This window comes from Sorghum bicolor, chromosome 3 (assembly GCF_000003195.3).
Source record: "Sorghum bicolor cultivar BTx623 chromosome 3, Sorghum_bicolor_NCBIv3, whole genome shotgun sequence".
Lineage (NCBI taxonomy): Eukaryota > Viridiplantae > Streptophyta > Magnoliopsida > Poales > Poaceae > Sorghum > Sorghum bicolor.
The window spans coordinates 74,251,721-74,268,114 of record NC_012872.2 but is presented as its reverse complement, the minus strand read 5'-3'; the positions used below and the strand labels follow the sequence as shown (position 1 = coordinate 74,268,114).

Sequence of the window (16,394 nt, the reverse complement as noted above, 5' to 3'; positions counted from 1 at the left end):
TGGGCATGTTAACGGGGAGTACTTGCAATAGTTCTGGGCGAAAGCTTAGCTCAGATGTTTCTGAGCCAGTGACGAGATCTCCTTCCTAAAGACGTCACTGAAGAACCTCAGCTTTAGCTGCAGTCTTCTTGTTTCGACCCGCTCAACACCTCTGGCACATGACTTGGGCGAAAGCCCTGCCAATGCCCATATGTGGAGCTCCTCTTCATGCTTGGCTGATGATGACTACGTTGCGACGTCGTTCACCTCCCTGAAGGCATCGTCAATGAGTTCATGTGTCTTGGTGTTTGTGGTAGTTGCTCTTTTTCTCTTCTTTGGTTGCTGGCACTTTTCACCTTGTGCTTGGGCGTGTGCTGACAAATGTATAACTTTATCTGGCCGTTTTCAGCCACTATATATAAAAATTTAGGTGGGGAACGCCTCCCCCGGTAACCTTAAAAAAAAAACTAGCGTTGGGGGAAAAGAAGGAAAGGAAGTTTGGTGGACGCCGGCAACCGAAATGACCGGACTCGCATGCGTTCAGTTAGGTTGGTGGGGCGACGGCGTTCCTTTAACATTTGTTTCGGTCATCACTGTAGTATGATTCACCAGTGTCACAGCACGTACCGCGTACGGGCAAGGTAGCAGCTGGTTGCCCCCTCTCGATTTTTGATATGTTGGCTAAGCCTTTTTCCTTCCTCTAAATATGATTTGCATTTGATTATTAACACAAAAGCAGAACCAACCAACAAGCTAATTTATATAATGATGATGATGATGCATGGATGACTAGCTAGTGTGCTGATGCAGCAGGCTGCTATGCTAGCCAGAGGAGCCTAGGGGTCCCTGAAGTTTTTGGCGGCGGTGAATGTCTGTCCAAAGCGCCAGGCTGGTCCGGCGACGTTCCAGGAGGTGAGGGTGCGGCGGTCGCTGGTGGTGACGCGGAAGGAGAGCGCCCCGCCCACGAGGATGGAGCTGCACTGCCAGTTCTGTCCCCAGTTGCGCGCCAGGGGCAGCCACTCCGTGTGCGAGGCCTTGACGGCGGCGCGGACCACGTCGCCGGCGCCACCCACGTTGCTGATGAGCACCAGGTTGAAGTAGCGGAAGCCGTTGACGCTGAACCGGATGCCGCCGGACTTGCGGCACGCCACCCTGCAATAATATAATGCAAACACCACTTAATTAAGCCTGCCTCTGCCTGGAGGTGTCTGTCTACTGTACTGTACCTCCGGTATGTGACGGGCACGATGCTGGCGCGGTAGTCTGCGATGCGGAGGAAGGCCGGCATGGAGAGGTCGAAGTGGTGGCGCGGCGGGTTGCACCACCCGCCGGCGTCCGAGGGCAGCCCGTAGTTGGGCGGGCAGAAGTTGGTGGCCGTGATCACCACCGACGACACGGAGGGGTGGCACTGGCACTGGCAGCCGCTCCTGCAACTGCACTTGATCTCGAAGCAGGCGCCGCAGGTGAGTCCGTTGTTGAAGAGCGGCGTGCTGAGCGCCCCCGTCGCCACGCCGTACCCCGCGATGTAGAGGTTGCCGTACCCGCAGGCGCCGCCCATGGTGCCCGACGCGTCGCTGCCACCATACATGGTCATGGTGGCGTGCGCGCTCTTCTGCCACGGCCCAGCTGATGCCCGGGCAAGGAGGAGGATGACAATGCCGGCAAGCAGGAGATCATTGTTGTTGTTGTTGCTGCTGCTGCGGCGCAGGAGCGGATGTAGCCGCCGTGGTGATGAGGGATGAGAAACACAGCCAGGCATCTTTGCATTCCTTGTGTCTGTGTCTTCTCATCGATATATGCTAGCTAGTCATCGAGGTGAGGCGTGGACCGTGGACACAAGCCAAGCTCATCTCATCTCAGCTGAAATTAAAAGAAAAGCTCATCTCAAAAGAAGAAGAAAAGAGTAGCACTACCAGAGTTTTCTTGTTACTTAACGCAGGCCAGCTCACTGCAATAATTAGGAGTAGTACATTTGAAGAAAAAAAAAAGAGTGCTACGGATTATTTGCAGGTTTGATCAATTGTGCCCGTAACCACGTCCTGCCCGCACAACCGCAAGCCCTGATGGCTCCTGCAAAGTAGCCACATGTTTCGTTCCAGCCTTTTAAAACCCCTCAATTACTGTCGCCGTGGATTATTTTTTCTCGTCAAATTCTACATCTTACTTCTCTCCCAAACTATCAAAAACATTGTAAGTTACCATATCCGGGCTACAAGTGCTTTTCAACCGTTTTTGTCCTTTTTATTAGTTATTACTAGTATAATACCTGTATTATAATACGCTATAGTTTTTTTTTTGTAGAGAATGCTTTTAAAAAAAACCAATTTGTTTCTGCAGAGTTTGTCGTTTACACTATTTTTATATCTCCAGACATATATTGACGTCGTTCTCCGGAGCCCTCGATCGGTGTCGTCGATGTGAAACACCTGGAAGCCCCTAGTCGCTGTGGCGGCCATGGCCGAAGTCGAGCGTGATGGCTTTCCGGAGCTAGGGGCGAACATAGCCCCGGTCGCTGCGGGCTGCAGCGGTGCATCAAGGGGAGGCTATGCCGTCAATCTGACAGGCAAAATGCCTTGATCTAGCCGGCACGTCGACACAAGGACAGCCATGACGTCGATCTGCCTCTGCCTACCGAGAACACCAGAACTCTTCCACCGCGCCGCCTATGCCGACGACCACGTCGCGCCTCCTCGTCGTTGGGGTGGGCTAGGATTCGATCTCTCCACTCGTCAGTCGTCACGTTGCCCCGACATTGCGGTCGTACATCGTGGTGTAGATCGTCGACATGCTCCTAGAGGAAGGGACACGAAGATTGTGGCGGTAGACGGGGTGAGTTCAAAATTGATTTGAATTGTGCTTAACCTGGGTGGACTGATCATGAAAAGTAGAAAAAGGAGGAATATTTCTCGGTGGATGCCGTACTTGAACCCACGGCGTCGGGCGTTGTGATCATGAGGGCCGCGCGAGCGTGGGCATGGATGAGGGAGTGTGGGAGAGTGGGAAGCATCATCAAACTTTTAATCACAGCCGTTGCATTCGTAGTAGGTAGGTTATGAGTCATTGATCTTGAAGGAAGGAATTAGCTTGGTGAGGTTTTCAGTTATAGTAGAGATTATTATTAAAAAAAAATCAATAAATATCTATAAGGTTTTAAAACCACTAAAAGGGTCTCTAAGATTGTAAAAATTCTGAGGAAAAACCCTATAGGTTTATTGGGATAGTAAAAACTCAAATAAAATTTTTAGAGCTCATGATTTTAGCTAAAAAAGGTGAGAAAATATATAAAAACTACAAAAAAAACAAAATCATTGTAATTGATGATCAAATGTGCTTTGAAAAATGTATATAATAAAAATATGAAAGCAACCATCAATAATGCAACATTTTTTGTGTCTAAATTTTTATAAACATGTTTAAAGATCCATTAGGATGTTCAAACAATTTGTAGACTTTTTATTATTTTATACTTCAATCTATTTTTTGGAAATATTTTAATTGGGTTTTTGTTGTACTAATCCATATCTAGGATTTTTCTTGAAATTTGATATTTTTCATGGTTTAAAAAATTATTAGATATTTATCCAATTTTTTTAAAACTAAAAGAAACAATAAAACATCAAAACAACTACTTCTAACAAGGATAGGGAGATGATTTAAATGATTTTGAGAGTTGATGAATGAGATGTTTAGTTTCATTTTTTGTTTAGAGTAGAGATCAATCAAAAAGTAAATAAAATATATACCTGATCTTGACCTTTTGGCCCATTTGGGCACCATGACCAGTCCAACAAAGCCCATGCCCTCCTCCTTGCACGAGAAGGAACAACGGAACAAAAGGATGATGACGTGTTTTTTTTTTTTCTTTTCCCCCACAAGGAAATTCGAACTCGAGGCTCCTCCAGCCACTCCGCTTCTCCAACGCCTAGCCGCCCCCGCAGCAGCCATGGCGGACGCCGCCGCCGATCTGCGCCGGAGGATAAAGGAGCAGCGCGCCGCCATCAAGCGCCGGATCACTGACTCCCGGGACCGCACCGCCGCCGCCTCCTCCACCTTCAACGCCGCCCTCCTCGAGGCGCGCTCCATCGCCAACCAGACTGTCTCCAACCGAGGCATCTCAACCTCTTCGCCCCCACTTCTACTACTCGCCTGTCTTTGCTTTTGCTTTTGCTTTTGCTTCGGCTTCGCCCTCCAATATATGGTTTATTAGTTAGCAGAATGGGTCAGCCGGGTCCGCTAGGGTTAGTGTGTTTTTTCTTTTCAGAATCCACCACAGAGGCTCCTAGAACTAGTCCGCATTTCTACCAGGGAGCTCGACTCTGCCACTACTATGTTGGGCTTGTACTGAGATCTCACTCAGTGGCAGATCCAAGTGACCAAGCACCTGCCTAGTAGTAGTACCTCATTTATTGCTAAAGGTGTTCTCACAACTCTCAAGGTGGTCGTTGCTCAATTCATCAAGAACTAATAGCAGTCATCAATTTGACAAATAGCTTTGGTCCTTGCCTTTCAGTGCAACGATTGCCATTAGTATCCTATCTATCTATATAATTGTTTAAGCTCGATATTATTTGCAAAGTTACTTTACTCATATGTGTGTTTTTGGAATGGCAGCAAAACTCAGCCAACAAAAACAACACCTCCGGAAATTAGAATCAGATCTAGCACAGGCCCTCTCCGGTGAGCACAACTGCACAAGCATTTCCTCATTTCCATGCATTTTTCAATCGGGTTCATTTATTCATGTAATAATAGTGAAATGTGTCATCATCCTTCTTCCTTTTGTATACATGGCAATGCCATGCTGCATTGGCTAATTATTTCTACCATTGTCTGTTTTCTTCTTCATTTCATTTTGTTCCTCTTATACATGCTAACGGTATCCTACTTTTGCGGTTGTGCCAATTTTCTTTTCTTTCTACTGCTTGGTTCCATACTAGCCTTCCTGGTTTCTTTGTCAATCTCAGCTCATGGAAGTTTTCTACCCCGCAGTCCAAACAAGCAGAATGTCAAATCATAAGCTCATGACTGAGTCAATTTCAAACACCATTGCAACAAATGAGCAGCTCAGACGCTTGGTTATGGACCGTAGGGCTACAAGAGATGCATGCATGAATGCCATATCAAATCAACTCAAAGGTAACTGTAGTTACTAATTGTACAGTCAACTAGGCACCATTTGTTGTATTCAGCTTTCATGACATTTTTTTTTTTCCAATCCACGTATTGTGTAAGCCTTGGCGATTCTTTAGCACTTTATGTCACAGTGTAGTTGTTTCAGGATTTATTATGGGGGCTTCTTTATATTGATGAAGCCCCTGTTTTTTTATTTATTAACGAAACCCCTGTTTTGCTTATTTACATCAATGGTCCCTGGTATCTTTTCGAAACTAAATACTCAATTAGCAGTGCTTTATTCAGATTTCAAAATTACAAAAGCTCAGTTTGAGGGGTTTTATTGATCTCTTAGATACAAATGAAATCATTTCTGATGCTCCTAAACAATCTAGGTTTACTCTGATGTATATACACTATACCTTGTATTGTAAACTTAATACCTTTTCCCTTTTTTTTGGAACATTTTCGGGATGCCCATATTCTGAAACCTATATGCCTTAGTAAATCTCGATTTGATGGCAGATATTGAATCCCTTGAAGCTGAGAGTGACGCAGATGGGGATAAGAACCTAGAGAATTCTCTCATGTGGTACGATAAGTTTCTTGGTTTCCAAGTTGTTGGAGGAGAAGGTAATGGAAATATTAATGACATGGTTAATTAGTATATTAGATTGATGCAATAGCATTTTACACATAGCTTTTTTTGCTAGGGGTGAAATTTGTGTTCAACAAAATTGATGTGCAAAGTCCTGACAAGGAGTATTCTTTTTGCGTAAAGCTTGTTGAAGAAAGATACGTCTGTGAGTTGCAAGTTTCTTAGCTGAGCCATCTGATACTTGTAGTAGATGTCACATGATTACATTTTGTGCATAGATGTTGAAGTTCCTTTTCCTTTCGATAACAGTAGTCCGGTGTGTTCCCTTTGTGGATGGCATTGAAGAATTGGTGAAGGAACTTAACTGCAACAATGATCTGTACAAATTTGTGAGGTTCATGAGAAACAGGTTCCAAGCTGCTACAATCAGTGGTACTTTATGCTATATATTCTCATTACGTGTTCTATCTCATAGGTAAAATGTCTATACTATGTAACTTCAATCATGACATAGGTTCCAGGCTCAGGAGATAGGACATGGTTTGTGGTAGTTGTTTAAAAAAAATTAAGTCTTTTCAACTTGCGTAAATATTTGGTGGTTTGTAAATGTAGCACTAACTTGTCATTATTATTTATTCAGAGTTATGGTTGTGCTTTTTGCAGGAAATCAATTGTCAAGCTCCTTTTGCCCTGAGGTATTATCCATAACATCTTCATCACCAGCATTATCAGTGGATTCCAGAAGTGAAAATGGCATTGATCGAAGTCATACACAAGGTCAGTCAAAGAATCAGGAATTTCGACTTAAAGGGCTAGCAAAATCCTCCCCTCATACCATAATCGTGAGTACATTCTGCATTCACCCCTATGTATAGCTAGTCTGATAGAAAAGGTAAGGCAGTATTCAGTGAAGAATAAATCAATACATATATTCATTGTAGGAACCCTGCTAAAGTTGGCACCGAACGGCTGGCCTCGTAATATAGCAAATTCATCTGCGGCTGGGCAAACTGAATAGCAGGCAACGGGATTTACAGGGGATTCTCCATGTCAACATGCTATTTACTCTGCCCAATAGCATTGGGCCGCGGAGATCTGTACAGTAAAAGTTAAAGCACTTTGTATAATGTTGTCTGCTGCTTGCATTTCTGACTCAGAACTCGTGTTGTACTTGTACCTCAGTGTTCTTTTTTTGATGGAACTACCCAATTGTTGCTGTTTGTAACTTTGTATTACCTATCATTCTTCATATTCATGGTAATGTGTATAAGCGTTTGAACCTTGTATGTGCTCTTACATGTTGAAATGGCTTACATATTGGCCAGACAACAATGCCTAAATGGTCCACAAAAATAAAGTGACGTCTGGTTTCAGGATGAGTCACTGGAGGACTTGTGCCCAGCACTCTACAGCCACTGCAATGAGAAGGACTGCACTGTCGCACAAATGTTCAGCATTGGTCTGCAGAACTCGTTGGTGCCAAGGCTCACTGCGAGGGCAACATCTCAATTGCATCTTGTACAGCAGCTTCTGGGAGGTGTACACCTGGACGACTCGACAGACAAGAGACTCTCGGTCTTCAGCAAGGGGGAGGTTGGCCTTGACACCGGCGCCCTGTACAGACTCCTCAAATCCAGGGGACAACGCAATGATCTCGGGGCCAATTTTGTCTGGAAAAACTCTGCTCCACCGCGGGTGCAATTGTTCATGTGGCTCCTAGTCCAGGGAAGGATTCAAAGCAGGTCTCTACTACGCAAAAAACATATTGTGCAAGACTCAACCTGTGAGGTGTGCAATGCGAGCGAAGAAACCCCGGAGCATATCATTGGTGGCTGTGCAATCGCTGTAAGTTTCTGGGCTCGTCTGAACCTCAACTCTATGATAGGAATCCAGCTTCAAAACCTTCAGTCGGTTACCCCACCTCCTGGGTTTCCCGTTGACGAATTTTCGGCCTTCCTAGCGCTCGCGTGCTGGGAAATTTGAAAAGTCCGAAATGCTAAGGTATCAGGCAAGAAAGCATCTCAGCAGTCCAACTTCTCAACCGTTGCAAATCCTCTGCCCAACTTTGGAGCCACAGATTCTCAGCTAAGAAAAGACATACCCCAGTCTTGGTGCAGCTATTTCGAAATGGCTAGTTCAGGCCAAGGATAGTTAGATTGATTAGTTTGTTTGTGTTCTGAGGTGCTGTGGTTTCCACAAACACCCCCCCCCCTCCATCACCATCTAGGTGATCTGTGATCTGAAAACTTGTATTACTCCACGGGCCGTTTTTGGGGCCAATAAAAATAAATTCAGGTGGGGAACGCCTCCCCCCCCCTTTGCTTGTCAAAAAAAAAACTTAAGATTTTGCTGCTTTACATCACCTAATAGCAATGGAAAACTCATGTTGGTTGCAGACTTGCAGGTTGCAGCTCGCATGGATTCTCTAATAAAATTCACAATATACAGTCTGGCTTACTTCTGACAGAACACCCCCCCCCCCCCGAGCTAAAGTATTTTCCATAGTTCTGCTAGGCGGCGCCTAGGCGCGATTAGGCGCTGGGCGAGGGGTAACCGCCTCGCCTAGGGGGGTAGGCGGCATCTAGGCGCTAGGCGGCGCCGAGGCGGTCGCAGAGCTGGGCGAGCCACGAAATTTCGCCCCCGCAGGCTGATGGCGCCGCGTGGAGGCGGACGACGCGGCCTTTCGCACGCGCGCGGATGGCTTCGGCCGTGGGAAATCACGCGAAATCCCCGCCGCCTCCTCCGTCCTCCTGCTCCACTGCCGGCTGCTACCCCGCCCCAAGGTCAGTCCCCTCCCCTGCTCATCTTCTCTCCCCCCACCGGCAACTCCTCCCCTGCTCATCTCCCCTCCGCCGCCGGCAGCTCCTCCTCCCCTGCTCCATTTCCTCTCCCCTCCCCTGTTCCTCCCAGCGCCTAGGGAAACGCCTAGAACGCCTAGGCGCGATTACTCCTGCCTAGGTGCTAGGCGGAGGGTCACCGCCTAGAATCCACCTAGCGCCTAGCTGAACTTTGGTATTTTCCCGTTCATGACATTTACCGTTGTGTAGAATCGATCAAGTTAGTTGTCATGGATGTACATAGAAAGCACTGTTTTCATCCAGGTGCTTCACTAAATGAGAAATTTAGAGCAGCTGGATCCTGCTGTAATTTTGATAGTATTGATCATCTAGCACAAAGGTAAATAACAACTTGTTTCATCAAGGTAACATTGAGAATCTGTCTATAATGAAGTAAATGGTAAATCAAAGGACAACAGGACATCATCACTCCAGAATCATAAGCATGAAGAACCAAGTAGCAAAGAGATAGACATTTGGATCCAAATATCCAGCTGCTTTAACTAAACGCCAACAAAATAACCGTCCTAGATAGTTGAAGAAGAAAACTGGGCAAGCATTCTTATCGGATAGTAATAGTATATGGGATGTAACATCAGTGGTAGCAGGATCAGTCAGTCCTCCCACCCCCTTGAGGAGCTGGTTTTCTTGTCCTCTAATTAGTAGCTCTTTTTCGTACAAGAGGCAGTGCTAAAAAATACAAAGATTCACCACCTCGTGTTCTCCTCCAAGGAAAACAAAAGGGCTAATTTGTGACCAACAAAAGATCATGCAATCACGGATGTCTCGATTCCGGCTTTGCTTGAATTCCTCACATCTTCATCCTTCACAGCTTCTTCCCACAGCTCAGGCAGTGCTTCCTTCATGTTGTGGAGGCTTTCCAAGGCGTGGTCAGCACCTTTTTTCCGCTCAGATGTTCCAACCTGGTTGGCACATTCATTCATCAGTCATCACCTTTGTGTTACATTTGTTTGCCACCCACCAAAATTCTCTAGCATCAAATACAAGGGAGATATTGATGCGGTTTGCTTACCAGGACAGTACGCATTCCAATTTGCTTTGCAGCTTCAATGTTCCTGAAGCTGTCATCGAACAATATCTGGAAGGTGTTTGTGTTCCAGCAAGCAAGAAAAATCAGTTACCAGTACACCATAGCATTGTTAACATACATGGAAGGTAGCCATCAGATGTCAAGGCTGACAATGATGAGCAGGTAGGTGCTTACAGTTGTCTGTGGATTAATGGAGGCGACCTTGAGAGCCTGCAGCATCGCCTCCCTTGACGGTTTGCACAGGATAGGTGATTTTGGTAGCTCCACTCCAGGCTGTGGGTGAGTCAGATGCTTCATTATATCAAAGATTTGAAGTTCCTCAGCTGGGACAGGCGGAGGAGATGTCGGGTTCAGTGTCTCAAAGCACACGACTCCTTCAAAGCAATCCTCTATCCCGAGCCTCTTCAGGGCCCTTGAAGCATGGGCTCTGTCACCGTTTGTGAACACCTATAGAAGTAGAATTACGCAAAAGCCAAGCCAATATGAACAATCACTTGTTTTTGCTGTGGAATAAACACTATCAAGTTGTTGGCATGCCACATACAAGTTTGCGAATGGGTAAGCTCAGGAGGATGTTCCTAAGCACAGGATCAGGCTTGATTTTGTCATAAGACAACCTTCCATGGACAAAGCTGCACAGGAACCAAGCGGGAGCATTAGGAACCTGAACTGCTCTCTTCCAAAATTACTGGACAAACTTTTTAATCTGGAAAAGAGAAATCGAATGTGGGCAGAATCCGGTACCTGTGGTAGTCATCGTAATCAAACTGGTACCCAACAGCCTATTATATATTATATAAAAGAACAAACAAGAAAGAAAGCAAGAAGCAAGGTTTATTAATGTTAGGGCCAGTAAGCAACAAGAAAGAAGCAGAAGCAGAAGCAATGGAATGAAATGGTTTTATTCTGGGATTGAAGAGCACGCACCCTCAAGCCAGCCATGGTGGTTCCATACTGCTTGTAGAGGAGGACGCATAGCTCCAGGCTTATGGTCTCCTCAACGCGGAGCTTGTGCACCATATAATCTGAAGAGCACATTCTCATCAGCATACAACAGCAGTGACCGACTCCTTGCAACACAAGGAGATGGACTGAGATAACTAAACAAGGGCTAGCTTAGCTGTATATTTTGTGTACCTTGGATGTTCTTCATGATATCGGCAGCAATGCCAGAGTTGAATGGGTATAGCGTGTCATCAAGGTCTAGTAGATAATAAGACAAGTAAAGATTATTGACTGATTTGCGATTGATTGATGAGCATGTAAAGAGGACATACCGAAGAGGAGGCAGTCGCACTTGAGGTTGAGGAGGCTCTGCTGGTCCTTGCTGTACTTGCCGTCGTACTCCATTACGATACCGATCCCGTGCTGCGGAACAAGAAGAGACCAAAATGTTTTACGCATGCACTCCGTTCTTGGGCAATATAGCATCAATTTTTTGCGGATCTGGATCTAAGCAAACAAGAAATGACAAGATCCCCAAGGAATTGAAGCAATGGCTGGCGTCTTCCTAGGCTAGGCCTGACGCCCTGACCTAAATAACTAGATTATGAGTTACTTATTGTCTTTTGGGGGCGACGCTATGCTGGACCTCGAACGTTTTCCATTACCAGATTAGTTTCCGCGGCGAAGGCGAAGGCGGCGGCGGAAGCGGAAGCAACGACGACGAAGGAGGAGGAGGGCGACGACGAGGGACCTCAACCTGACCTGACCTGCAGGGATGAATTGGATAGATTGGAAGGCAGGGAGCTCAGAGGGCTGGATGGTTGGAAGGAATGGCACCAGCGCGGAATGCAGGACAGGAGGAGGGCAAGTGCGGTTTTTTCCTTCTTCTTTTTTTTTTTTTTATAGGCGCCAGTCCAGATCGCTCAAAACAAACCAAACCAGCTTTGCTTTGGAAGCCCCCAATCCAATCCATTCCCATTCCCCAGATCGCTCAAAACAAACCAGTTGTGCTGGTCGGTGGGTTCCTTTACTTTCGCCATTGTTGTTGATTCTTCACTTCACTTTTTTGTCAACGCACGGCGGGTACGTAGTACAGTACGTGTTGTTTTTTCTTTTTGATTGAAGAAAAAAAAAATATACCATATTTATGGGATGCGATGCGTCGGTGCCGCCGCGTGTAACGCTGGAATCGAGCCACCGCACCACATATCAAATCATTCTGACTTGCTAGGGACTATTCCGGATTCCTTGCTGTCTACCGTGTGCCTGCCAACAAGTTCAACACACAGCTCCAAGCATAGCTGTTGTTTCTTCAGGACATGAAAAAGGAAGTAAACACTCACTCAACACAGCATCTGATTCTAACACCCACCCTTTGCCTCATCTGTCTACCTATCTATTGTACCACATATTTCTAGAGACATCAAGGCGGAGGGAGGAGCAAGATTATTGCACAAGTTACAGGTCAAATTCAGTCGATGATGCACAGGCTATTTTACAGCTAAAAAAGAATCGATGCTTCAGTCATCAACATATATTATAGTATATGTTTAAGAGCCAACCTCCACACAAGCCAGGTATTCAAGTATAAATTGACTGTTACGGCCTTGTACAAGTTTATTTTCAACTGTGATGATACTGATACAGGTAAGGCATCGTCAGAACACTAATCGTTTTTTCCTCTAGTTGATGAGTTACAATCCAACTGGTTAAGTTAATGTCACTTACACTTCAGTTCTTTTACACACATAATAAATAAATAAACAACAAAAAGAATCGACGAATTACCAGGCCTTTTTTTTTGGACGAATTACCAGGCCTCACAATGTACAAAATTCACTGGATAAACAAACATCTCTGTATCACTACATCATCTTGTTTGCCTCCGATCTGGTCCTCCAGGCCCGCTCTGCTCCTCACCGGATGTGGCTTCTTGAGAATGACCAGAGCCCAATATCACGCACAGGGGTCTGAATACGAAAACACACCACCATGCATCAGGTGTCAGGAACGCTGCAACTCCCATTGATTCATTCTGAAGCTTACGAACTAATACCTACCTGCGTTTTAACTGATGGAAATATGTTCCAGAACCGTAGAGTTTCGTCGCCTGCTCCTGTTACTATGGTCTGCAAATTACATCTCATCATCTTAGCTGCCCTCCTCATCGAGATAGATAGTAGTTTCTGGATTCATCATTGAAACAATGTAAAGACTAACTGCATTCGGGATTACCTGTCCATCAGGCGACGATGCAAGGTAAAGCACACGCATTGTATGTCCGGTTAGAGTTGCAACCTGTTTGGCCCCCAAATAATCCAATAGTTAGTGAAATTAGGTTGAAAAAAGATATGCCCCCTGGTAAACTGTACAAGTTACGCCATACAAATGATATCACTACAAACACTGTTTATTAAGAAGCACATAACCAGTGGACGGTGCACAGCAAGTGGTTTTCATTGCCCACTTTACATTTCTATTGTGTTTTCAGCTGCTCGTAAGTCAATGTCTCAGCCCACAGAAACAAAATTACATCTTTGGCGTGGAATCCAAGACGAATCTAATTAATAACTTGCATATGGAGTTTACATTTCTATTGTGTTTTCAGCTGCTTGTAAGTCATTGTCTCAGCCCACAGAAACAAAATTACATCTTTGGCGTGGAATCCAAGACCAATCTAATTAATAACTTGCATATGGAGTCACACCATGGAGGGCTTTCGATGCCTCATACCAAAAGGGCACAATTATGTTCTTACTGATCAACTGATGTGGAACTAAACATGCTATGTATGGTATTATACAGCAAATGGTTTTCATTGCTTGCTTTAAGTTTCACTGTTGTTTTAAGCATTCCTTAATTCAATGTATCATCCCATAGAAATAAATTATTATATTTCACAAGCAAGCCGAGAAAGACTGTGTTGCGCAGATCGGAAGTCATTCTATAATTGTATCCAAAGCATGCAGTGTATGGCTAGCTTACTGATATATCAGGAGAAGCTAAGTACTTAAGATCCACAACATATAAAAGCTCACCTTTGACATGGATGGATATTTCCACACCATGATTTGATTTTGGGAATACCCATGTGTGCTCACAAGCTCATTCACATTTTTACACCAGGCAAGGTTGCAAACCTGCAACAGAAAGCAAACGATGAGGATAGCAGCACTGCAGCACCAACAGCAGAGAGATCAATAGTGGTCAGAACTACTACTTGCCTGGCTGCCTGTGTCAATTGAGTTCAGAACATTTCCATTAGCCGTGTTCCAAAACCTGATGCATCTATCAGCTGTTCCACCTCCTGATGCCAGGAGTCCTTGCTGATGTGGCGACCACGCTATTGCTTTAACAGCGGCTGTATGTTCTGTCAACTGCAACACTGGCTGTTGCGATCGTTGGTTCCACACTAATAACTGGTTGTCATTTCCACCCGAGGCAAGCTCGCGGTCGTCATGCGACCATTTGAGTCCACAAACCTGACAATTATGTTCACACAAAGGTCTGAAATCGAAAACACTCAGACAAGATGCTTTTTATTTTTTTGCACAGTGATTGAAATATTTGCCAGGACGCTATTTATGTCATGGAAATCTCACCTCTGATCTATGACCACAAAACTTGCTGATATAGTCACTGGGGACACGGATGTCATGCTGCAATATATTCTTGTCCCTGCTACCTGAGGACAAGATGCATGAGCTCCATGCTAATACCCCAGTCCGTGTTTGGTGACCTCCCATATTTCTAATCCGTTTACAGCGAGAACTGTCCCAAATCTGTTTAAAGTATCAGAGTTACTTATATGTCAATACACCATATCCATGGAACTTAGAATTTGAAAATGCGATGAAATCTGGCACGTTTGAGTCAGGGGTGTAAACTAGTTGTCAGACTAAGTTGTCCGAATAAGCGTGTATCTCTACTGTCATACGTCATAACAAATGAAGCAATCCATATGCGATGCCATATTAAGCTGCTAGCTGAATAAAGCTGCAACTTTTAGCTCTATACAAAGTGTAACCTGTGATTAAATTTTGGTTGAATGCAGTATTGTGCAGTTGTGAACCACATGAGATCTATCAGTCCAGATCTTCAGATAACGGAACTCCACTAGTGCATAATTTTAACATTTTCCATTTGGTACTAGGTTTGTATGTAAACTGACTGCTATTGCAGTACCGGCATGGTAACGGAGAAAGCAAAGCAAGGCAAACCTGGACATCTCCAAGGCCGGTGCCAATGGAAAGATAAGAGCCTTCGCGTGACCAATGCACGGCGCAGACACTGTCCCTGGGCCCCAAATCGCAGAGCTTGGTGACCTGGATGTTGATTGGTTGGTTAGGGGGTTTCATCCAATCCATCAGTGTCAATATCATAATGGTACATATATGCAGCAGCAATCTTGTGTTGTATAGCTGAGACAGTACCTTGCTATTGGACGCGGACCAGAGATAGACGCAGGTGCCTAGGCCGACGGCGAGCACGTTCTGCGAGGACCAGTCGACAAGGTTGAGGTAGAAGTCGTCCTGCAGGGAGGGCGCGTCCAGAACCTGCATAGAGACGCGGCAGAATTGATCAGTTGCCCTGCCCACGAGGTGTTTGCGGGATTGTCTAGGAGTAGAGAAGGAAATGAAGCCGCGCTGCCTACCTTATGCGGCGTCTTGGGGACCTTCCTGGGTGGCTTCTGCGGCGACGGCGCATCTCCGGAGCCCGCGGTGCAGTCATGGTGCGCGGCGGCGGCTTTGGCGAAGGGGGAGGTGGGCGCGGAGTGGTCTTTCTTGAAGCGGAAGAGGTTGGTGTTGGGCGAGGCGGATGCTGCGGTGGCGGGTTTGGGCGAATCGGGGCCGAAGAGCTCGGCTCGGAGGAGGCGGGAGTAGGGCGTGTCGTCCTTGGCCGGGGAGAGAGGGGAGTCGAGGAGCGCGAAGTTCTGGAGGCGGGAGGAGGAGCGGCAGGGGATGAAGCGGTCGCTGTAGGTGGTCTTGGACGGGGAGGGCGTCTTGGGAGGCTCGGCGAGGCGGCGGGAGGGGGACGGCGTCGAGGGCCCCGCCCCCAGCCCCACGGGGTCGAGGCGGAGCGCGGCCGCCATGGACGGCGGCACGTTGAGGCGCGGCTTGGCGTCCGAGGCCGGCGCCGCGAGCGTCATGGTGGATTACTGGAGATCTCGATCTCGATCTCGATCTCGATCCGACAAACACACAAGGGCGGCGGGCCTCGATCGAGGTTAGGGAAGGGCCTCAAACTCAAAGGGAAGTGGGAAAGGAGGAGGGACTGGACGTGGAGGAGCGCCGGAGGCAGGCAATAACGGTCACTAGTCAGTCGCCTTGTCGATCGGTGGACTAGCCGTTGGATGGGGTATGGGCCAATTCCACTACGGGCCGGGCTCAAGGCCACCCGATTGGTGTGTGTGTGTTGGTGCATCACACTTCACACTGTATTTAGATTTACATGTGACTCTAATTTCATAGACCCACCCAACTTTAAAACCATCTATTCTTTCATCCTAGGTAGTTTTGATGGTGATTTTGCTGATATAGTGCCACATTAGAAATATTATTTTAAAGATATAAAAATATATACATAAGAATAAAATTTTAAATATTTTCTTCATGAAAAATAATACAAAATTTATTTTATCTTGGTAAATTATGAAACTAGTTTTATTTTTTTCTATAAAAATCTTATGTTTCCTAGCTTAGTATTTTTTGAATTTTGATGGACTCATTGTGGTGTTTACTTGGTAGTGCAAGCTCTCGTTATCTATTATGTTGGTCTTTGGCCTAGATAAATTTTTAAAATAGTTGTGTTAGCCTATGTGGCTACATGCGTCCTTCATTTAATATACTGAATTAAGTTTTACAAACATCAT

The 16,394-nt window shown here is 45.8% G+C and overlaps 4 protein-coding genes across 5 annotated transcripts; 1 reads left to right on the top strand and 3 right to left on the bottom strand.

The window, feature by feature from the left end:
* On the bottom strand, window positions 626-1,862 carry LOC8074140 (expansin-A7). The gene is made up of 2 exons (XM_002456982.2): window positions 1,206-1,862; window positions 626-1,131 (listed from the first exon to the last, which is right to left on the bottom strand). Exons 1-2 carry the CDS (start codon window positions 1,736-1,738, stop codon window positions 816-818), a joined length of 849 nt encoding a protein of 282 aa, XP_002457027.1. The 5' UTR covers window positions 1,739-1,862; the 3' UTR covers window positions 626-815.
* Window positions 3,842-6,971, top strand: LOC8078058 (kinetochore protein spc25). Of its 2 annotated transcripts, none has more exons than XM_002459135.2 (8): window positions 3,842-4,088; window positions 4,591-4,656; window positions 4,969-5,115; window positions 5,617-5,724; window positions 5,805-5,894; window positions 5,999-6,121; window positions 6,353-6,531; window positions 6,631-6,971. In XM_002459135.2, exons 1-8 carry the CDS (start codon window positions 3,923-3,925, stop codon window positions 6,640-6,642), a joined length of 891 nt encoding a protein of 296 aa, XP_002459180.1. In that variant the 5' UTR covers window positions 3,842-3,922; the 3' UTR covers window positions 6,643-6,971. The 2 variants fall into 2 exon arrangements, with proteins under 2 accessions (XP_002459180.1, XP_021311668.1); XM_021455993.1 differs by having other exon boundaries at window positions 3,851-4,088; window positions 6,353-6,466.
* On the bottom strand, window positions 8,964-11,481 carry LOC8078057 (uncharacterized protein C24B11.05). Its single transcript, XM_002456981.2, has 9 exons — window positions 11,188-11,481; window positions 10,855-10,945; window positions 10,715-10,780; window positions 10,505-10,602; window positions 10,322-10,359; window positions 10,122-10,209; window positions 9,752-10,024; window positions 9,560-9,625; window positions 8,964-9,449 (listed from the first exon to the last, which is right to left on the bottom strand). Exons 2-9 carry the CDS (start codon window positions 10,925-10,927, stop codon window positions 9,294-9,296), a joined length of 858 nt encoding a protein of 285 aa, XP_002457026.1. The 5' UTR covers window positions 10,928-10,945; window positions 11,188-11,481; the 3' UTR covers window positions 8,964-9,293.
* Window positions 12,115-15,818, bottom strand: LOC8078056 (protein FIZZY-RELATED 3). Its single transcript, XM_002456980.2, has 9 exons — window positions 15,177-15,818; window positions 14,956-15,078; window positions 14,743-14,847; window positions 14,125-14,304; window positions 13,747-14,004; window positions 13,561-13,662; window positions 12,758-12,820; window positions 12,583-12,651; window positions 12,115-12,492 (listed from the first exon to the last, which is right to left on the bottom strand). The coding sequence occupies exons 1-9, from the start codon at window positions 15,669-15,671 to the stop codon at window positions 12,439-12,441; spliced, it is 1,449 nt and encodes a 482-aa protein (XP_002457025.1). The 5' UTR covers window positions 15,672-15,818; the 3' UTR covers window positions 12,115-12,438.